At 40.7% G+C, this 22,720-nt stretch overlaps 1 protein-coding gene across 2 annotated transcripts; it reads right to left on the reverse strand.

The window, feature by feature from the left end:
* Window positions 1-6,112: 6,112 nt before the first annotated feature.
* Window positions 6,113-22,508, reverse strand: LOC134518368 (arylsulfatase D-like). 2 transcript variants are annotated; one of them, XM_063341091.1, is made up of 11 exons: window positions 21,917-22,162; window positions 19,468-19,569; window positions 18,770-18,919; window positions 17,651-17,772; window positions 16,087-16,209; window positions 12,534-12,957; window positions 11,666-11,802; window positions 10,278-10,412; window positions 9,506-9,668; window positions 9,083-9,204; window positions 6,113-8,476 (listed from the first exon to the last, which is right to left on the reverse strand). In XM_063341091.1, the coding sequence occupies exons 1-11, from the start codon at window positions 21,988-21,990 to the stop codon at window positions 8,106-8,108; spliced, it is 1,923 nt and encodes a 640-aa protein (XP_063197161.1). In that variant the 5' UTR covers window positions 21,991-22,162; the 3' UTR covers window positions 6,113-8,105. The 2 variants fall into 2 exon arrangements, with proteins under 2 accessions (XP_063197161.1, XP_063197169.1); XM_063341099.1 differs by lacking the exon at window positions 21,917-22,162 and adding an exon at window positions 22,387-22,508 and having other exon boundaries at window positions 6,115-8,476.
* Between the last annotated feature and the right edge of the window lie 212 nt (window positions 22,509-22,720).

Raw genomic sequence — 22,720 nt, forward strand, 5'->3', positions numbered from 1 at the left:
TTCAGCAGTAGCTGCGTGAAAGATCATAAATCACGGGCAGGGAGACCACAGGCTGCATCGCGCTGTGGGGAGAACCACCCCACGGATGGAAGCAGAATAGCCGTGGCTAACGCAGAGGGTGAGCCAGCTGGCCCCCCTGAGATGAAAGAAAATCAATTACTGTAGTGTCACGCTGCATGCAAACCGGCAGGCTGGCTGATTCCTCATTACGTTATTGTATATTATTATATAATATTTAATGATATGAATTCTCTCCTGTGCCAGCACTGATAGTTACGTGGTTGCACAGTCTGGCGTGTCATCCAACTTCAAAAGCCCATGGGGGCACTGGACACCCCTTTTTACTGGCGACGTGTGCTTATGGTGGTTTAAAAAGAGGGTACAAATGTGTCCTGCTGTAATCCACTGCAGAAGGGCTTTATTCAAAGAAAGACGGACAAAAGAATAGAGGTTCTTGGTGTAGACATATTATTGCTCAGGTGCCAAAATAAATATTAATACAAAATACCATGTCAAGGTGGAGAAACAACCAGACCTTATTAACTAGACGTTGAAAAGACAATGTATGGATACAATGAGATTCATAGCATCATCGGTGGGCGCAGTGCAGGAGTCTCAAGGAGAATGTTAGGGACTTAAATGTTTATCTGGATATAGCAGTAGCAGTTGCACTGTTTTCCTCAAGAACTGCGCAAAGAAGAAATTGGTAGAAGTAATTGAAGCTGGAAGAAGCTCATGGAGTAGGGCAAAGAAATAAGAGTGCGAGGAGGGAGCCTTCAGATCAAATTAGGGGCATGCCTGAGGAGAAGAGGCTGCTTGCATGCATCAGGAAGCAGATATTAACATAAAGCTTCAGAAATACTAAAGACAAAGAGATTTTTTTGAGGGACTTGGAAATAACTACGTGGAAGCGGTCCAACACAGGAAGCAGCAGAAATTTTCTGGGTTACAAACCAAGACTGAAGGAAAGAGTCCACTCTGCGAAGACATGGGGAAGAAAGTAGGGATTTGGTTTTGGCCCTTTTACTCCAGTGCAGATCTGCTCGCACCATTCGTGACTCTCACACCTATGGAAATCTCATTCTACCCATCCAGAAAGACTCTTCCATCTTGTCTCCCTGACCACCTGCCATCATCAGAAGCAGAGTAAGGTAACATGATGTTTTTAAAACCCTCCTTTTGAACAGCATCTTCAGTTTGGCCTCCGGAGAAAGACTGAAATATAACAAAATAAAGCAATTTCATTATCTCCCGATTATTAATCTCTCTTTTTGCGATTTCTCAAATTCTTTCATACAGATTGAATATGAATTATTAAAAATACTTGCTATTTTGATGTTAGTTTTGTGTGAATATTTTAGTATGCAATTTTGTTGATTTAACCGGTTTAGTTGGCTTCCATTATATATATCTGTTCTTTTTTCTACCCACAGAACTGAAAAGTGCATTGTTTAACTTTAGATACATTTTTTTAATTTGTCTTTTTGTCTACAGTGTTATTTGTCATGTCTTTGTAAGTTATTATGGCATTTTTATGACTCTTAATACCTTTAGCTTGGGGTTTACGATAAGGCTGTTTTATTGTTAGTCCTTCGAGCCCATCTGTTTGGCAAACGGAGTGACATAATCATATAAACAACATGTGGATCCCCAACTTACAGGAATAACCAAAGAGACCAGCTTTAAATTCAGCCCCCCAGTCACCTGAACTTAATGGATGGGCCAATTGCACAGAGCCTAAACATCAGCATTTGCAGGAGCTGTATTTTCAATCACAGAAAAAGCCTGTTAAGTGCCAGGAAAGACCATTTTGTGAAGGGAGCTCTTTGTTAGCAGTGTCTTTGCTGTCGTATATAGAGACCCAGGTCCTGACCAAGACCCTGTCCCACAGTGCAGAGACAGAGAATGGGCTGGGACCCTAAGTGCTAAATATTAAAATTCATAAACATTTGAGCAATCTGGTCTAGTGGGAGGTGTCCCTGCCCATGGCGGGGGGGTTGGAACTGGATGATCTTTAAGGTCACTTACAACACTAACAGTTCTATGTTTTTTTTACATTTGAGAGTGTTCATCAACACTCAGGGCTCTTCCAAATATTGAAGCCTCGGAGGTAGTAATAAGGTTAAAATGACATTTGTCTATCAGTTGTATCAATATTTGACGAGTCTCATCTAGCACTATTTAAGATAAGAGCCTGTTGACTATACTTGTATTGGTACACTTGCATATTGTGACAAACTAAACAGTCATTGCACTTAAAGACACTTATTTAAGATATTAGGTACTTTAAACAAAATTTATTAGTCAAAATATGGTAATTACATTATTAATTGTACAGTTGTTAGAATAACAAATCAGTCTCGTCTTCAGCAGATCTGCGTTGGTTTTTCAGCTTTGATTACAGATGCTGTGATAGCACTTATTGACACGTGACTGGAAGAAAAAGGAGAAAAGTTTAAAACTTCAGAGACACGTGTGATTTGCACAGCAGGTAAGATTCCCTGGCTTTGATCCCTCGCAGAAATTAGCGTGGTTTGATATTGTGGCACTTGCCCTAAACGGCACTGCCACAAGTGGGAAGACTGGAAATTATGACGAATCCTTCCTGCTGGGAAGTGCTGGGCAGAGAATAGACAAAGCCTCCCTGTAGTTCTTACGTGGGTCAGTAACTCAAGTAAAGTACAATCAGATGTGACTAATTTAGTGGGCCCATGACTGAAGTGAGCATGAAATACTTGCCATAGCTGTGCTGCTCTGGGATGCCAGTCCACTCCTGTCTTTGGCTGCAATCCTTTAAAAAGTTTTGGTCTCCTGAGCAAAAATAAATAGTTACTTAAGTGTAGTCTGGGTAATTTTGTTTCAAAATGTGAAGGCTTTAAAAAATTTTCAGTGTTTGAAAAGAGCAAATAATGATGGAAAATTCAGAGCTTCCTTAGCTTTTGGAATGAAGACATAATTTTATCGTTAATACAGAGTCAGTCTTACTTTTGAAGTCTTGGCATAAGACAACTCACTGATCATTCATTTCTTGGACATTCAGACAGAGAAGCAAGATGCCCTAGAAACAAAAGTATATTTGCAGGGGAATCTACTTTAACTTTCAGTAAGTGATGCTGCCTCCCTCAAGATAAGAAACGAAGCCCTTTCCATCACCGCTGGTTGTGCTGTAATTTCATGGGGTCTCATGATGACCCTGTTCCTGTGTGTTACAAATCAATAACAAGAAGTAGGTGGCAAAGAACAAGAGATCAAACCCAGCAAGGCAGATGACAGTTTTCCAGCTGACTGAAATCAAGGCAGTAAGTCATCTGAAGGCAAAAGTGAGTGTAATGAGGCCAATTATCTGAGCCAGAGCTTCACACTGAAGGCTCTCATCAGTCCTGGAGGTTAAGTTATCAGACAGCTGTTTACTAAGCTAAAAGACGGTCCGTAAAAATAGAAAAACCCATCAGTTAACGGGTGATGACAGCGGTCACTGTGGATTCACAGTGAGCACATTGATGGTGGAAAATACGAGGAACCAAGGCTAGCAGAAATCATATGTTTATTTTACGTGTATGAAGATTCTTTTAAGCTTTATTTACTGAGAAGTGAATAGGACATTTCTCTTTTTAACTTTTTTTTTTTTTAACTGGCATTTCTCTTTTTATCTCTCTCCCTCTTTTTTTTTTTTTTAACTACCTGGATTATTTATTTATTTATTTATTTCCCAGATTACTTTCTACTACCTGGTTAGCTCACAGCCAAGAGCTCAAAAGCCCCACCTGTGATTAGGCATTGTTGGTCTTTCTAAGGCAACAAGAAATTCCTCTTCTTTTTCTAATAAGGTAGTAATAAAGCAGTTCATACTACTTGGCCAAGAAAATAAGTTGATAACTGGAGAGACCCTGAACAGGTTGCCCAGAGAAGCTGTGGATGCCCCATCCCTGGAGGTGTTCAAGGCCAGGCTGGATGGGGCTTTGAGCAACCTGGTCTAGTGGGAGGTGTCCCTGCCCATGGCAGGGGGGCTGGAAATAGGTAGTCTTTAAGGTCCCTTCCTGAAATGTCACCGAGCCAAGGAAACCTGGGAGAGGCTGCTAGTTTGTCCTTCCTGGCTTCTCTGCTGAAGGCAGGGTATCTGTCTGCATGGAGAAGTGAAATCTTAGTGTTCCTCTGCACTAAATTTTACCTGGGTTGGGGTTGAGAACCTGACATGGCACTCTGGTAAAGCTCAGCTGTTCCCCTGGTGTTCTCCTTTTACAGAGAGAGCACACAAAACTTGTATTATTAACTCCAAACTGCTGTCACAAAGAGAAAAGTACAATGCCTCCTCTTCCAGCTTTTTTCTAATTCCCTTCAAGGTTCTCAGAAGTACTTTTACTCAAGCTTGATGCACTTGACATGTAACACCTAATGTGAAAGTACTTTAGTTTTATGCTTTGGCTTTGACCCTTTTTTATTTTTTTTTAATTAGGCTGAAGAGTTAAAACTGATACTTGGGAAGTCCTCTTTCAGGTCGCCTCACACCAGTTTATGCTGCTGGTGATACAGACAGACTAAGAAAGGGAAGCAGAAAACCACACCCATAAGCCACATTGCTTTCCTGTTTTATAGATCTTATATTCACCTGATGTTTTAAAGTATTTACAAACTATGTATGTGACATATTTGTATTAGTTACTTAAGATAACAATTTATGAGATATAAAAAATGACCACTTTTTTCATACCAGTATGTAACTAATAGTGGTCTACTTCCAAATATGATATGATGTTCCAAATATGATAGAATATTATTTGTTCCTAGGGGACTTTTTTCTTATCCACAGCATTTTACTTGCTATGTACTTTCTGAGTTTTATATCTCAGGATTCTATAAAGCAAAGAGGAATAGCCTTATTCCTTTTTTGCAACTTCCTGTCAGCTCTGGCAACAATAAATAAGTCAACAATGTGTAAATATCCTAGTCTCAAATCTCCTGTAATTGGCAGTTTTCACGGATTTTAATGAGCTTCCAAAAAGCTAGAAAATGATAAGCAATGTCAAAAGAAAAACAAACCCACAAAAACCCCCAACAAAACAAGAAGCTCAAAGCACGGGTTGCGGTATGTTAGTAAATATTAACTGTTAAATCTTTCAGTTTGCAAAATAAATCTGGATGCTCCCTTGACCTGGGGAAAAGCAGGTAGCCCAGCTGTGAGAAACCGCAACTCTCTCTGCCACAATAGCTATACAATATGTGGAACAAGGGGAAACAAGGGGAATAGCCTGAAGGTGAAAAATTACTCGGAAAAAAAATACTGTCAAACAAATTGATGACGAGAGGTTAAGAACAGCAAAAAGAGAAACCAGTTCCCATGGTATTTATAAAATGCACAGGAGATGGTGCGCTCTCTATAAGTGAATAAGACTACCCTAAAGAAATACCATCGTACACTTCTTGTTGAACTGGAAAACAGCCTGGACGACTCCTAATAGTGGCAAATATTTGTGTGAAAATAGATGTTCATTATACTTTCTGTCAAGGAGACTATTTTGATGCACTGCTTTGTTTTTACCTAAAAAATGCCATTTCGAGTCTTATCAAAACTGCTTATAAGCCTATGCCACGTTTCTCAGACTACTCAATACGTGTGAACACAATACACAGAGACAGTGACTGGCCGTGCCAGTGTCCTCCGTGTGTGTGTGTGTCTGTGTCTCTGGGACATGTGCTCAGCTTCACCACGGGTTGAACCTGCAAAGAGGAAAGCAGCAGCAGCGTCCCCCAGCCTGGGCAGAGACCCCGGGTCCCCAGGCACCGGGCTGGGCTTCCAGCAGCCCAGCAGAAGGGTCCTAAGCTGGGGCGGCTGGAGGAGGCAGCCGTGCTCCTGACGTCACTTAACACAGACGAATGTAAGGTTAGAATTCCTGAAGAAAATCAAACAAATTTTAAAAGGTTGTTTTACTGCTGCAGCTGCGCAAGAAAGCAGGATACCATCATCTGCTGACTACCCAAAAGAAGGAGGAGGACAGTGTCGTTTGTCAAGGCAGCCTTTTTTATTGTCCGTGATTGTTCCACGTGTAATGTCCGTGTTACGAAGTCCTGAATATTTGCTGATCCCATGGCACTTTGCATATCAGCAGGGCCTGATATTTGTGCTTTCATGGACAAACCCCAGTGTCCAGGACAAATTCTAGCTCAGATGTCTCCTTGTACCCTCTAGCTCCAAATGAATACCCTGCAGTGCTATGGAGTATTTCTGTGCAAGAAAAACTGGTTCAATCATATGAACAGGTATTATACCCACATATTTTTAACGGTGTTGAAAAATTGAGAGGATGTAAAATCCCAGATGCTAAACTGGCTTGAGAACGGAAGTGAGATCTTGGAAAAAGACAGAGAAATTTGAAAAATGCCAGTCCTGTTACAGTAATTTCATGTAAAGAAAACACTGCATATTGAATATGAAAAGACCTTTAAGTTTAGTCAAGAAAGAACCAGTGAAACAGAATACATTCAAATGAGAAATACAGCAAACACTCTTAACAATGGAGGAAATGAAGCAACAGTCCAGTACATGTGAAGTGATGGATTCACTTCATCACTTGAAGTTTTCACAGTAAGACTGAGTGCCTTTCTCATCAATAGCACTGATGGAGCACATGGGTGAGTTATAATAGTCTCTGAAATGCACGAGGTCACAGCATTTAATAACAGTTTGCTTTTAAGCTGTAGGGCTTTATTTACCTGCCGATTTCCTGGTGGCTGAATTGTGGGAAACAAGGAGGAAAATAAAACCAAAATAAACCAAACATTTATCAAAAGGAGGTGAAAAATTGAAATGGGTCTTAGCACGACAGTTAGAAAAATAGTAAAAAAAATATGAAATAATTTGAAAGGGCAAATTATGTTCTCAGATGCCTACATATTCAGACATACCAGTGTAAAGTAGTCTACATGAACAGATACACATTGTAGCCTACAATGCAAAGCATTACCTGCAAGGGCACTTTAATGGGAATGACTGCTTCAACAAAAAGAAAGAAAGAACTGAATTTACAGCAGCAAAGGAGATAGATCTAAGTAAATCTGTCTGTTCAGTGGGATGAAAATTTAACTTGTGATGCAAAAAATACCTTAAATCTGCATTTCTTTTTTTTAAATAGCAAATTAGAGTTTCTCTTTTTTTCATAATTCATATTGGGCATCTTTCAAAGAGTCTTTTCCGAACATACTACTTGTTATCAGGAACTAGTTATGACTGAGATACGGGCAGCAAGGTAACCTGTGCAATCCTGTGCCCAAATGACTGAACTGTTTGTCACTGTGGCACTTCTGTGACCATCAATGCCACTCTGCCCTTGCCAGTGCTGCTTAGGGAGCTGGGCGCGATGGGAGCTTTGGGAAGGGAAAATCCTTTCCCTTTTCTGTTCTCCTTCAAAAGAGGCTGACACCAATCGGAAGAATCCCATCCTGCTCAGAAAGCGCAGACAGCTGTTACCCAGCTTATCACGTTTCCAAGCTTTATGCCTCACCTGGGCAATTTCTTCTGATGCAGAAGCCCCAGGCTAACCAGCTGCCATCATCCCTGCTGCTGGAGGGATCAGCTACAAGGGAGGAAGGAAGCAACTTTTAAAGGAGATTCTGTGAGGACCTGTGGGCAAAATTGTTTTGGAATTATTTTGGAGGCAGTAGTCTGCAAAAATTTTTTATAGCAGCACCTTATGCATCACCAGAAAGGATAACAAAATTAAGGGAGACGACAGTCCACAAATTGCGTAGAAATTCAGAACACAAGGCAAAGCTTCTATGTATACATTCATAAACAACAAAATATAAGTTATATCATTATTAGCACAGCTCTAACCTTGGCCTGCCTCAGTGCATTTGAACTATTCATGCAGTTGTCAACAGATGCGACTTTAAACATGCTCTTCAGGTCATTCTGTCTTGGTCGCTCCCTGAGAGTGTCCAGCCTAAAGTCACCTTTACAGAATACTGTGCCATTCATTGGAACAATTCTCATATAAAGGCTCCATTAAAACAAACAAGCAAGCAGCAAGCAAACAATCCATCAATCAACACCCCCATTGAAAACACTCAATCTAAAAACACTTTTGAGGAAGTAACTTTGGTTCCTTCCTTTATCGGTCGGCAAGTTTATTATCACCTTCCTTATCACACCAACAGAATGGGAAGGTCCCACAGCACGGCTGCAGCCACGGCTTCCACATGATGTTGTACAAGGAGAGCTGCTCTGGGACTGGAGTCAGTGTCCTGCGATGCTCTTCTATGGCTCTTCCAATCTTCCTTACTACAGTGTCAAAGAGGGGCTCGGTGTCAGCCGTCAGAGGTTTGGCTTCAGAAGGGTCTCGTGAGAGATCAAACAGCAACGGAGGGTCATGATGGGTCACACCTTCCCCAAAACATGGGCAAAATCCTCTATCATAACAACCCCCAGCTCCAAGAGGACGGAAGATGGGGGTCACATAATGAGCCTTCCAGATGGCTCCACCTGGCAGGAAGGAAAGAAGGCTTGCAATGATACTGGTAGTTATCACAAGGCATTAGAAGAGTGAGTGTTTCTCTAGAGCTCATTTCTGGTTGCACCTCACCTCTATACTTATTAGTTAATATAGTATTTTAATTTCATTTTTAATTAAGTGCCATAGAATTAAACCAATGTAAAGTGTTTTCTGGCGTTTTGAAAATTCTCCAGATTTTTCAGCAAGTATCAGGTATCGCTCAGTTTCTTTTTTATGAAGACATGAAAAAGAAATTCGGAGTTTCCATGGCTTACTTCCTTGTTAAGGTAGCAGAAGGACAGACAAAGGGCTGGGGCAAAGACTTCTCCATGAGACAAGGAGGGCATGGACTCCCCAGTGCTTGCATTCAGATGCGTGAGACCCATCATGAGCTCCAGTAGCCTGCCTGGCATGTCACCTGCTTTGAAGCCACAAACAGACTTTTTGTGCCATACAATACAGGCAATACTAGTAAGTTCTTTACCACCTTACACCTGCAACTACTTGGAAAGCTGCAATCCCAGAAAAAGTGCATTAGACAAATGTGCCGTCCTGTAGATTGAACCTAATTCTTGGGAAAGAAGTTCTGTACTCACTGTCCTTCTGGTGCCACCGCACAGCATGTAAGTGAATGCCACAGTAGTGAAACAGGAACTCGTGCTCTGAGTGCTCAGCTGTGCCTCGCAGTAAAGGCATCAGATCCCGGCCATCAATTACCCTAGCAGAAAAAACAGAGACCACCAGGCTGAGGTAAACTGTACAGGACTGCGTCCCTTCAGCACACCTGTTGCTGCAGCTGGCAACTCTGAACGAGGAAGATGCTTGTACAATGTAGAAGATTGGAGGCAGATGCTCAGTCTCAAATGTAGAGAAGAGGTGAGTGAGCTGTGATAACATTTATGCGTCTAGAAAAGGAGCAGGCGTGAAAAAGAAAATGTCAGACTCTTAGAATGTGTTCCAAACTAGATTTTCCATAGTTTTTGGGAGAGAAGGATGAAGACAGACGCTTGTGTTTGTACCTGTCCTGGGGTAGTACCCCTCCAGCCAGATGAACTACTGTAGGATAAATGTCCATAAGGCTTGTAGGTTCATTGATAACTGTGCCTGCCGGTAACACTCCTGGCCACCTAAATATCCCAGGGACACGGATTCCTCCTTCCCAGCCTGCCATAGCTTTTCCACCTTTCATGAAAAATATAATACATTTTCATTAAAAAAAATCATTTAAAATAAAGAGAAATTTTAAACAAATATTATTGTATTATCATAAGCTAATGTTACATTTATGAGCCTTCCTTACCCTTTTGTTTTTGCCACTAAGCTCCCTCTCCTCAGCATCACCGAAAGTGTGTTCACTACATCAGAGCCCTCGAGTGACCGTACACCTTCTGTTGTTTTACAAACGCATTGGCCCATCAGAACTCAGCATCAATAAAATTTTCAGGTATAAAGTGATTCTCCAGCCTAGTTCTCCTCTTTCTTTTACAATCCTATAACATACCTGTTGTAGTTAATGCAAGGGTTCAGGTGCAAGATGCAAATAATATTTAGTGAGAAGTTACACAATCTTAGTAAAAAATAGCTTCTTATCAGTTGCCTCATGAGGAAATGACAGTTTGAGAATTCATGCTTATAAAGAACACCTGCATAGGCTAAAATTGTCTACATTTTAAAATGCCTAATTAGAACGAGACAAATTTGCTTCTCAATGATAAAACACTGGTACTCCTTGTACAGTCTTATCTGAGCTTTAGGGGTGTCCTGATTGTCACCATCCCTGACAGCTCTTACCTCTGTATATTCCATTCCAGCCACCCAGCTGCCTTTTGCCTTCATGTCTTTCCAGCCATCCACCATGATCAGAGGCAAAGTAAACTAGTGTAGTATTTTTCAAGCCTTCCTTGTCAATAGCATGTAGGACCTGGCCTGTAAACACAGGAATATGTGTGTATTAAAAAGCAAAAATATCGCTCACACTACATAAATTTTAGCCTCTGACCTGTAAACATTTGTCAATGTAATTTCTTAGCTATGTAGGGTTGCTCATTGTTTAAAAGAAGAGTTTTTTAGGATTGAGATTTGTAGTTGTGATTTCACTGTCTGTAAAAGCACAGGAAATTTGCGATGTGCTGTAACTTCTTTATTATTAGCATTATCACAAAGGAGTGCAAGAACCACAATCACAGACCAGAAGCCTGTATTGTAAAGGGCAGAATCGCCGTGTGCTATAAAAATATGAAAAGAAAGCATGATCCAAGGCCCCGAAAAGTTAGATTCTGCATCAGTGGTGGCCATCGTGAGAAACGAGGAAAAAATGTTGTGTACCCTTATCTTGTATTGTCTAGACCACAGTTAGTTACTGGCTGGATACAATATGCATTAATAATATAGTTCTTTTTTATTTAAAAGTCATTCTTGAGCTGTTTCTAATGCTCCTAATTATATTTGTGGTGTGTAAGTGTTTGAGAGGGAGGTTTGAAAACCAGTTCTTTCTGTATGTGTACCTGATTCTTAATCCGTTTTGCAAATGTGGCTACTTTTCCTCCACCATGACAGAGTGATAAATAACTCTCCTTCCCCTCCAAAAAACAGGCTGAAAAGTAACATAAATCTAATTTCTGGGGGCGTACCAATTAACATTTATGAACATTTCTGGATTTATGAATGGGACTGAAAAATATTCAGCACTCCGCTGAATGCAGCAGCCACAGATAAATAGCCTGCTGGTTTACACGGGGAATTAAACTTTTTTTCAGTTTTATCACCTTCTGATGTGTCCTACTTAGAAATAGATAAGACATGACCATAAGAAGCTGAAATTATCCAATGTTTAATATTCACAGAAAACTAAATAATTCTCTACTTATTTAGTAAGAAAGCAGGAGTGTTCCTTGACAGGAGCCCAGGGGACATGGTTACAACTGTTAAACACTAGACAAAAAACCCTAAGGGAGCAGAAAGACTCACTTGGTCCAAGACTGGAGGAAATAAAACGCCAACGCTACAAGCCAACAGTGCTCATACAAGATGGGCAGATGTTGATGAAAAGCTTAGGACTTTTTTCCTTCTTGTTTTTAATTCTCTTCCTTGTTCTTTTAATAACAACTGCATTTTTTGTTACGTATTCAGACCTAGGTATTAGGTAGTTTGAGACATTGTTATTTGCTATGGTGACTTACCCACCATCCAGTCCATCTCTTCTACGTTGTCTCCATATAAACCATGGCTGCTCTTCCCAAGAAACTTCTCTGTGGTGAGGAGAGGGGTGTGGGAGTGTAAAAAGGAAAGAAAGAGGAGGAATGGCCTGTGCTTATTTCTAAAAAAATAGAAATCAACACTTGGTTATTAGGGAGGAAGATTCTCAATACATACAGAAGTCAGTCATAATGGAAAATGGCATATATACGTATTTCAACAATCACTTCAGAAGCATCTTACTTTGTAAGGTATTCAAACTCCGTGATTAGGATCTGTCTGATAAAATAATGTTTGGCTTGTATACAAATACCTTCTTTTTTCCCTGAATCATAGATAGATAGAAAAGTTCCATATTGAAGCTCCATTTTCTACTGTTGCAAACCACGCTGTGCTACTGAAACAAGGGCAGCAGGTTCATCTCCTGCCAGCTGTTGCCCACGTATCAGTCCGTACGATAAGGCTACCTCACAGCTGTACTCCTTCCCCGGCCCACACATGAGTTTCTGCCATCAGCTGCTATCCCTTAAGGCTGCAATGTTGGTCTCATTGATAGAAATCCATATTTCCTCAAAATAGCCTAGAAACGTTCAATCCAACCCATGGAAATTTGGAAATGTTACGAGCTTCAGTGAAGCTAGGAATAACAGACATCCCTAAGCAGCAGCTGATTTTTTTGTTTAATAATATGATATCACGATTAATATTATTAATAATTCATAGGCATAATAGTACTTACAATCCTATATAATGTTATAACAATTATAAAAACTTTGCATGGGAAAATGCAGTTTAGAAGTTGCAAGACACTCAAGGAGCAGAAAAAATGTGATCAAAGGAAACACACTTTACCTTTCAATAAATGAAATGGACTCTCTCAAGATAAGGGATGTAGTCCTGTCTGTCACCATTGGCTGCTCAGTAACTTCGTGGTTTCTCATCATAATGCAGTTCCAGTATCGTACAAACCCATAACTTGAGAACCAGGATACGAAAAACAGGAGACTAAACCCAGCAAGGCAGGTCAGCGTTTTCCAGCTGACTGAAATCAAGCCCGTCAGTCTTCCCAGGGCAGCGGTGAGTGTGACGAGGCCAATCATCTGAGTGGAAAGCCAGAGTTTCCTTCTAAAGGCTCTGTCCATCTCTGGTGTTTCCGTTGGTTGGCAGTCACTTATTAGCGTAAAAGGCATCCCATAAAAATAGTCAAACCCGTGGTTTAAAGGATGATGACAATGGTCGTTGCGGGATTCACAGTTAACACCTTGATGCCACTTCCCTGAAAATACAGATTATTAAAATGTAAAGAGATAATATTTAAAAACGGGGTTTTCCTCATTTTCTCAAAAAATGGTTGTTTTTTTTGCTTCTTGTGATAACTCTTCATCCTACAAATATATACCAAGTATGTACTGATATAATGGGATATATCTTACGACTGATGAAAGTAAACCTCTACAAATGATAAATTTCCAACAGAGTTATCGGTGCTCTGTGTACATATTCATGCCCTGTAGCTTTGAACAAATGTAGAAAACTGGACTATAAAAGGAACTAGAAATGGAGAAAAATTCAAATTTCCAGAACCGAGCAAAAATGTATGGCCTTCATGCAGACCTGTCAAGTATGAAATAGGAGGAAGAAGCCCTTTTGTAAGCACAGGACAAAAAACCATTGTGTTGTTCTGTTGTCGCTTTACCTTCAAGATGCTAGGCAGACTTGTTTCTGGAAAGTTTTGAACGGCTTGATGTCAGGACTATGGCAACACTCAGCAACCTGGTGGTGCCAGTCTGATAAGGGAAGCTATGGATAATGTAGACAAGCCACGTGCAACTCAGCAGTGGGTTTGGCAGACAAACCACCAGATCCAGAAGACCTTGAGCTCAGGAGATCAGGATTTCTCATGAAGCTGTACATATCAGCCACTTTGCTGATACTAATATCTCCATATACTGGATGAGAATAAAAGGCCTTGTTTTATAAGTGGTTTTGCCATTTATTTGTGTTTCATCAAATTTAAAAAGTGAAAGCCTTCTACTTTTAAATTCTGAAGTCTTCGTGCATCAAAAGGAACATCTCCTGACCTTTTGCAGTACAATTTGTTCTTTATTATGAACATATGTCCATTATTATGATGAATGGCACATCAAAACCATGTTTTTGCTTCCCTTCCAGTCTGTTCAAACACACTGGTTAGGCACTTACGTGGAATCATAAAAAGTTGGCTTATTCGTCTTAAACACTGAGACTTGTGAATATCTGAATCATGCGACCAAGATCTACCTCTCACCAGAGAGATGCAGTTTAATTGCATTTTATAATCTCCAATGTAACGCAGGCCTAGAGATGAAAATGAACTTTTATAATTTTACTTGAAAACTTATTTGCAACTAATTCTTCTTGTGGAGTAAGGATGTGCGTACTTACAGAAGGATATTATCCTAAACAAATGGTTCACTGTGTTATGTATACAAGGAGCCAACCCTGAGTAGGTTTCAACAGAATTGCTGTACATTAGAATAGGAGCAGGAAAAACTGTTTCAGAGGAAAAAAAATGCTGCTTTTTGGATATAAAGAAAGACTAAAAGTTCTGTGGTAGGTGGATTAATTGCTTTCAGCTAAAATCACTACTCAGTTTACCTCTTGACATATTTAGAGCCAGCTATAGAATGAAACAGGTTCGTAATCATACATAAATGCATTGGTCATAAATAACAGGTGCAGCTAAAGTATGCTTGGACTTCAGATGCATTCCACCGTCTAAATCTCCAGCTGAGGTCGATACAGGCTGCTGACATGCTACAAAAGACTCAAATCTCCAGAAGATAAACTAACTGTATAATTAAGATAAATTAATCTTTGAGGGCACATGTTATACAACATTGGCTTTCTGACTACAAAGAAACTGCAAAGCATTTCCCAACAAAAAGTCTCATTATCACATCAAGCTGCAGGTTATTAACAGGATTTAACTTTGCAATTAAACTGGTTGTGCTCAGAGCAAAACAATCACAAACATTCAGGTGAGACTATTTAGCGCTCCTTCAGCTGTGGTGATGTGGGTAGATGTTCTGTCAGATTTCTTGCCTCATGACTTGAATGTAAAGTTGTTGGGGTTTTTTTGTGTCACTTATCATCAGTGCTTTCCCTATGGTGCAATTAATCAGAATCTGTCAATCCGGTTAAACGAAGTGATGCTCTTGGTGTCTATAGTGTGATTTTAGCTGAGGTGCCCACAGGGAAAATGCCAGCCCGTTTAGCTAGCTGTTTGCTAGGAGGTATGCAGCCTGCCTCCTACAGCCGCCCTGCAGGGCAGTTCCTTTGGCAAAGCAGAGACAAATCTCATTGTTTTGTTAGTGCTTACGTGCTGAAACCAAGCTGAAGCACGTGGTTAATAGACACGGGCTTTTTTATGAACTTATTAAAACAACTAAAATAATATCGCTACAAAACTAACAGGTGAAGAAGATTCAGTAATGCAGAACTTAAAATGCCTGTAGGCCTTCGTTTAGTGTTGCCTGGTATGGTTTAGATTTATTCTGCTGAGTGAATACAAATGCATTCCTGCAGACGCTTTTTTAGTGAATTCAGTTTGTTTGTGCAGGCAACATTTTTACGTGTCAGACATAGATTTTGGATCTTGACATTTAGATGCTTAGATGAGGTAGGGCAAATAGCTGAAAATTCAGCTCAGGAACATTTGTGTTTTAACTGTCTGTGGAATTATGTGACATCGCTAAGATAAATGATTATTTGAAACTTGATCATGACCAAAAGTTACAACTGTATTAAAAGAAAAGAAGTCCCATAAAATATAAAGCAAAATGGAATTCATATTAATGCTGAAGGAGGCAAAGTTTTGTGGGCCGCAGTGCAGTCTTGGTGAACTATAGTGGCACGCTGTAATTAAAGAAAAGAATAATTGCTTGCTTTCTGTTTTTGAAAGGCCAAATCCTGTGATATTATGAACTGGGTCTATTGTTTTAAGTAGCAGGTGTTCCCTTTTGCTGTGAGGCTGCTCTGAGCTGTGTAAAGCTTCGTCATGCATATTTAAATGGCAGTCATGTTTTTGTTTTTTATGAAATAGCATTGGAATAAGTATCTATACCTGGTAGAATAGTATTCAAGAAATATTAACATACTTTCCATTATATATTTTAACAACCACAGCTGTGCTTGAAAGCAGGTAAACAGTAAATATTCTTCGCTTTATCGGACGCCTGCTCTTTTAAGAGAGATTCTTTTTGGTCAGGATTTCTTCTTACAAGATGTTCTTAAATCAGGATATAAAAATATTACAACTGAGGTATGAGCAGTTGCTAACTAAAACAAATGGTTTGAGCGAGACGTGCAGGTGAAACACATTCTAGGCCTTCAGGCCTAGACGTCTTCAGGAGTGTCCCCATACCTATCAGTCCTGTGGAGTAGCCTTGCCTCTGCAGTATTTTGGCAAAAGTGGTTTCGTTTGGAGGAAGCCCTCCTGAGCCGCCATTCCAAAAAATAACACGGTAATTGTTTATAGCATCCATCCCTAAAAAATATAGTAATAAAAAAATCTTAGTAAGTATAAGCGGTAGAGTACTTTCATCAAACATACTTTCTTGTTTCCTGGTTTCATTGATATTATAGTGCTAACCATTTATCCAAATGCTGTTTATTTGGGAAAGTGAATCTAGGACTCCAGGCAAGATTAAGAAAAAGTTGAATCTCTCCATCAGATAATACCTATTCTTCTTTGTATCTCATACTGAGAAATTTTATTTTATTTTATTCGGAATGGCACAGTTGTATGGGAGCTTTTATATGTCACTGTGGTGGAAGTGCACCTACTGAGTGGGACCGTGAGGGCAGGGAGGAGGGTGGGGAGACTTCAGCCCTCTGTCAGCCTCCAACTCTGGCTTGCATAAGGCTGCCTGGGAACGCAAGGTTTCCCTGCACAGTGGCATGGCTGGTATCCAGTTTCTGAAACCCACAGAGCAGCTATCTAGCACCGCAATCTTCTCCTCACCTGCAGGTTTACACCCTGTTATTTAGCATTATATACTGGCATAACCCCATCATACAACGTTACGCGAGGTACAATCTGTCAGGGAAGTGTTGAATGTCTCTGGCCCTGTTTTTATAGTGGGAGAGAGTCTGTACAAGCTCATCTGTGTTTTCAGGCTATCTGTCTGAGTGGGGGCTGTCATGATAAAAGGAGGACGATATGTCAGCTTCAAAATGCCTCGGGAAGGAAGGCGCTGAAGATCATTTGCAGTAGAACAAGCATTAGAGAGTTGCTGTTAGAAACATGTAGAGCTATTTGTTTTTCATACCTCTTCATCTGCAGAACGCAGTTTGACAGGATAGTATTTTTTCTTCAAAAACAGAACTGGGAAAAATAATATAGCTGTCAAACTGTTATTTCATAGGAGGGATGAATTCTGACACATAGGTAACAAAGCTTTCCTGTAAATGACGAGTTCTCACCTCGTCTGGAGGGAACGGATGCACATCTGCATAGATCTACTCTGCTCCCTGCAGGGCTGAGCTCTTTCTGGTATCTGATGAGGAGCCACCCATGACAGAAATTAATGTAACTAGTGCTTTAGAAATGTGTCTTTATTATTCATGTTCAGTGTAATGACTTTTTTGAGTGTAACAATTTGTACTAACTCTATTCTGGCTGCAATCTGTGCAATAGAGCACCAAAATGCAAAGCCGTGAGCTGGGGGGGAACAGGCATCTCTGCAAAGCTGGTCCTTCTCTGCGCTGCTTCCCCCCAGGTTGGTTCGTTGTACCCCGTAAATATAGATATCACCTCAAAGGTCCTAGACCTAGCTGGTGTGTCTTTGTGTGCCTCAGTGAGGGATGACATGTTTGTGGCAACCTTTCTATTTGCACACCCTCATTTCTTTTGTGCCCATTTTACGACATTGTTCCCTTCAGCAATAAAGCAGTGTTTAAAGGCTGCTTAGTTTTGCAAGACAAACCTGATCGGAGGGGATATCTGCCAGTGAGGAAAGCTGCTCTGCTGGGGGTGCAAAGTGGAGCCGCAGCGATGTGTTGGGTCAGTTTCACTCCTTCCTTTGCCAGGCGGTCAATGTTTGGAGTCCTAAAAATGCAACCAGCACTGTCAGATATCATTCAGAGAGTCAAGGGAATGGGGACAAGGAATAATATACTTATCTTTATGTTGGGAAGTTTATTCTATTTGAAGATGGTCAGGAAATACATATTTTTTAAAATTTTTATTATAATCCCTCAAGTGATGGGGAAAGATTTTCTTTTTTCTTTCTTCATTAACAATGATTATCTGGACAAATTTCAAGCCAATCATTCCTTCTTGTTTCCCAAGTCCTGTGAAGGGCCTTGCAGAAATGTACCCCACTACTCTTGAAGAGGAAAACTAATGCCTTAGGTATGATGCCATGCTGAAGTGGAGGCCCTGCCACACAGAGCCCCATCAGCTACCTACGATCATCAGCTGCCTATCAGAAACTTGCTGGCCAGTGCTGATCAGGGTGAGATTCTGAGAACTTCGCTGGATGGGGGGAGTAATTGTACCAAATTTGGTTTTGTTAAAAGAAATGACAAGCTGGTAGGAAACCAGCAGGCAATAACATGGCACGATTTTCAAAGAGAAGGGAAACTCTTATGTCCGTGGGTCTGAAAAGAGAAGTACGTCCTAGTAACACAGCTTATTGTAGTGATTTATACTGTATTTTGATGTGAGAGTGGGAAAGAATGGCACAACAGAGTTAAATGAGGTAATGAGGCCTGATAAAGAAGGGACAACATTTCTGTCTGCAGGTATGTGCAAGAGCTGAGCATTTCTCAATGTCGGGCAATTAAGGAATATACAAGAATGGTTGACATATTCCCACAGTAAAGCAGCTCAGGATAGCAGAGCTGGCCCTGGTAACGCCCTCTAGGCTGTGAGATAATCCTGGTAGTGCTTTACATTTGCCAGTGGCACTCGTGGGAAATCCTCCCATTTCTCCAGGAAATGAACGTGAAGACAGCTCAAATAGCTGATGATGGACCGAGGATTGCAGTCTTACATTAAATAACACACCAGCTCTGTTCACTGTTATGCTCAGTTTCCTTACCTGATAGTATCATTCCCATAGCATCCTACATCCCCTATGCCGAGGTCATCAGCCATCAACAGAACAATGTTGGGCTGTGTGACGATGGAAAGCTGTGTCAGTGGTGGCTGCAGAAGCAGACCAAAAATCACAAGTGGCACCAGGGATGTCCTGAAACAGAAGAAGGGAAGAAGCCAATGACCTGGCCATTCATCACTCCCACTGCGCTTGGCTGAAGACCCTCTGGCGTGAGCTTGGCTGGAGACCAGACCAATCTTTGCCAAGACATAGAGGGTGTGTTAAAATTTCATCATTGACACAAACAGATGCCAGGGAAGAGAAAGTGTCAGGAGCATAACTTTAAAATCTCCTTTTATGATGGTTTCCAAACTTCCTATGAGCAGTCTCACTTGGGAATGTACATGTGACAGATGATGTATAAGTTATTTTGCATTAGTGGCCTGGGATGTTTTTTAGAAGTTGTTTTGGGAAACAGAGAACATGATTAACATCCTCTGACGTCCTTCTCACCCTGACTGGGACCTTTGTGTTGTGAAAAAGTTAAGAACAAGAAAAACAAACAAAAAAAATCACATTGTGAGTATACTATATAGATAAACAACCCTACTCTTTCATAATACAGGATTGTGTCATTATTAAACTTCACTCACTTTAAATCTAAGTGTGGTATGACAATAATTCATGAACTTTTTTCTTACCAATAAGATGTTAGTTGCAAAATCATTTCTGAATTTGGAGTGTTCAGATCCTGCAAAACCAAGAGAGAGCACCTTGTCATGTTTGCATCTTCTGAGTAGTCACTGCAATAAAAAAAGGTAAAAAAACTTAATCAAAACCTATCAACACTGTCTCTGTTTTATTTACTTCAGTGCACCTCAGATCAGACCCTAAAGGAAGAAGAGTAAAGGAATTAACGATATTTTTATTGCTAGTACTTCTTCACTTCTTAGAGGAATTTTTCTTTTTGTGTAGAAAAGTTTATCTTAAAATAGTACAGTAATTCTCTTTTGTTACACGACTCAGCTGTATGAAAAGTACTTACTGTTCAGAAAGGAAGAAAAGAGCTTTTTAAAATCCAGTCCTCAATATCATGTATTTTTCTGTAATCACAGAGACAGTAGCAGCCTGCTGCTTCTTCACATAATATGCCAAGTTTCCTTTCAGGCTTTTAAGAGATATCTTTAGTTGTAGAAATTCTAATCATCCTCTTCCAATGATGACATTTCCTTAGAAGACACTGAATTTGTGGTCTCCTGTTGTTTGACTCTGAGCTGAGCTTTTTTCTTCTTTGTATGTGTGAGATTTCAGGGTGAGATGCTATTTCCACCCCCCTCCCCTGTGGGACTTTCACTGCCAGGACAAGACTTTGAAGTAAGGGCCAAATGACCTTGGTTCAAAGGCTTTAAAATAGACTCCTTTCAAATTTATTCCATGTCTGGTTGAACTATCCCAAGAATCTCAATTTTATAAATTATGTTGGTTTCACATTGTGTTTTCCAGAAATGGTAGTATTTAGCAGCTCAGTTAATATCCATAGAACCATAGAATGTGTTGGGTTGGAAGGGACCTTTAAAGGTCCTCTAGTCCAACCCCCCTGCAGTAAGCAGGGACATCTTCAACTAGATCAGATTGCTCAGAACTTCATTGAGCCTGGCCTTGAATGTCTCCAGGGATGGGGCCTCCACCACCTCTCTGGGCATAGTTCTTACATTTTATTTATCAACGCTACAAGCCTCAATGGTAAAATTTAAATATCTATGCTTAGAAAATTGTCATCCACACAGCTTTAAATGCTTATTTACAAGCACCAATGCTGATGCTGCATCACTATCTACAGACACTCAGACTTAGTTTCCTGCATTTGGATTTGTGCCTTTGCTGCATCCTAAGTAGGTCTAGAAAAGATACTGGAGGACACCTCAGCCATAAATATACATAATATACATAGTACGTGCCTCCAAAACAGTTGAAATAAAGAGAGCATCTGTAGTTTGTTTCAGTGGCCGGTCCAGCCCAAACCACAACAATGGGAGTCAGAAATAATCAAATTTAATTGTGTAATTGGTTGTCACTAACTGCCTGTACTTCATGGTGGAGAGACACTGATTCAAATCACAGGCTGGGGCTCAAGGCTGAGTTTCCTCAGAAGCTGCCTGTGAAAGAGCGGGTAGTATACAGAAAAGAGTTACGGCACTGACTGATATTCTCCCTGTCAAGCCATTTCCTTAGTGAAAGGCGATGGGGGTCCAGTCAGAGAAACTTCAGCAGCTCCGGTGGGAACATGCCCTGTCCCTCTCCTTTCTGAGAGGTCAGAGGGGACCCCAGGTTCCCCCATTTCCCCCACCCCCGGCAGCTCCTTGCCTGCCCCCGGCAGCTGGGGCAGCAGCAAGCGCCCGCCTCGTTCAGCCCCAAGCACTTTGGAGGATGCCTTTTTGGGGACCTCTTTGGGACAACTTTTGCCAAAGTGGCACTTATGCCATGCTGCAAGTAAACAGTCCACTTTGCTATCTGAATTGAATTTGGTTTAAAGCAAAACTTTCCTCCCTCTGCCATTATTTAATCCCCCCCAAAAGTAATGTAGATTTTATCCCTTTCTTCATCTATTTTAATAATCCAGGGGGGTATAGCTTGCATACCTTTCATATTTTACTGCTTTACTTTACTGGTTAAACTGTTTTAATCCATCTTTACTTTTCTATCAAAACACTCACAAGATACTGAAATCCCAATTCAAGCCACTTTGCATAAGAGAAAATACTCATATTTTTAGATGCACTCAGATACACTTTTCACAAAAACAGTACCCCTTTGTGGCATCAGTTTGGCAACACTTGGTGAAAGGTCTTACAGATAATTCCATTTAGTTTGGTAACGTTCAGTCTGTGAAAATGTCTTCTAAAAATTCCTATTTTGTAGACTTGATATAGATACAATAAAAGCCACACTTAACGGTAACAAGTTGCCTGCAGCTGTCTGCTCTCACTTTGTACACAGACATGTATGAGAATAACGTTGTTGTAAAGGGAAATGCCTTTTGAAAACTTCCTTGAGATATTTTTATCTACAGAAGCAAAAAGAAAATGCTTCCAAATGCCCATTAAAATTTTCCTGTGCGTTTCCCAAGAGAGTAAGGGAGGAATACAGTACCTGGTCAAGTTACGCTGAAAGCAGGCAGCTGACAGACTGGAGTGGGAGCTTATTTTCAGTCGACTCAAAACCATTCCAAATTTTTCAGCACAACGACTGCTGCTACAGCACAGCGGCTAACATCTGAGGGCAGTCCTTAAATCTGCCCTAGCTGCTCATGCGCATTTCGCCGCAGAAAAGCCGTGTTATACCGGAGCTTGCAAGCGGCTGGATGGTCTAACTTATCCTGGAGTCTCTTAAGCTGAATGTCTCAATGCTGTTTGCACAAGGATGACATTCATGCACGCGCGAAGGGCTGGGGAACACCGCGGATGCAGCTAAAATGCATTCTGCCCAAGCAGCAGTTTCTCAAGGGAAAGGCAGGAGCTCCTTCTAGTCCGAGACACTCCAAGGAAAGGCACTGTAAATAACTGTTTCCCGTAAACCTCTCCTCGTTTCCACCAAGGGAAAAAGAAAATGACTGTACTTACAAAGCAGCAATTCTTTGTCTGTAGAAATAGAAATGAGGTGAATATCTTCACTCTATGGCAGCCCCGAGTGCCTGCAGCGATGACAAGGTCATCTCTGCGCAGGCAGTGAGGAACAGTTCTAGGGTGTGGGGAGGAAATGCCAGCCAGAGACCTGAATTCGCTTTTTGCAGAAAATGAGTCATTTGGCTTCACTTCAGAGTGCTGTGTGTTTCCTGGTCAACGCTCTAATGACAAATTAAGGTTACATGCTGGCTAATGTTTTATTTCTTGATTTTTCTTGCGTCCTGTTGTACCAAGTGTTTTGGGAGAGCATGAGATACTATCAAACAGCCAT

The sequence above is a fragment of the Chroicocephalus ridibundus genome, chromosome 1 (assembly GCF_963924245.1).
Source record: "Chroicocephalus ridibundus chromosome 1, bChrRid1.1, whole genome shotgun sequence".
NCBI lineage: Eukaryota > Metazoa > Chordata > Aves > Charadriiformes > Laridae > Chroicocephalus > Chroicocephalus ridibundus.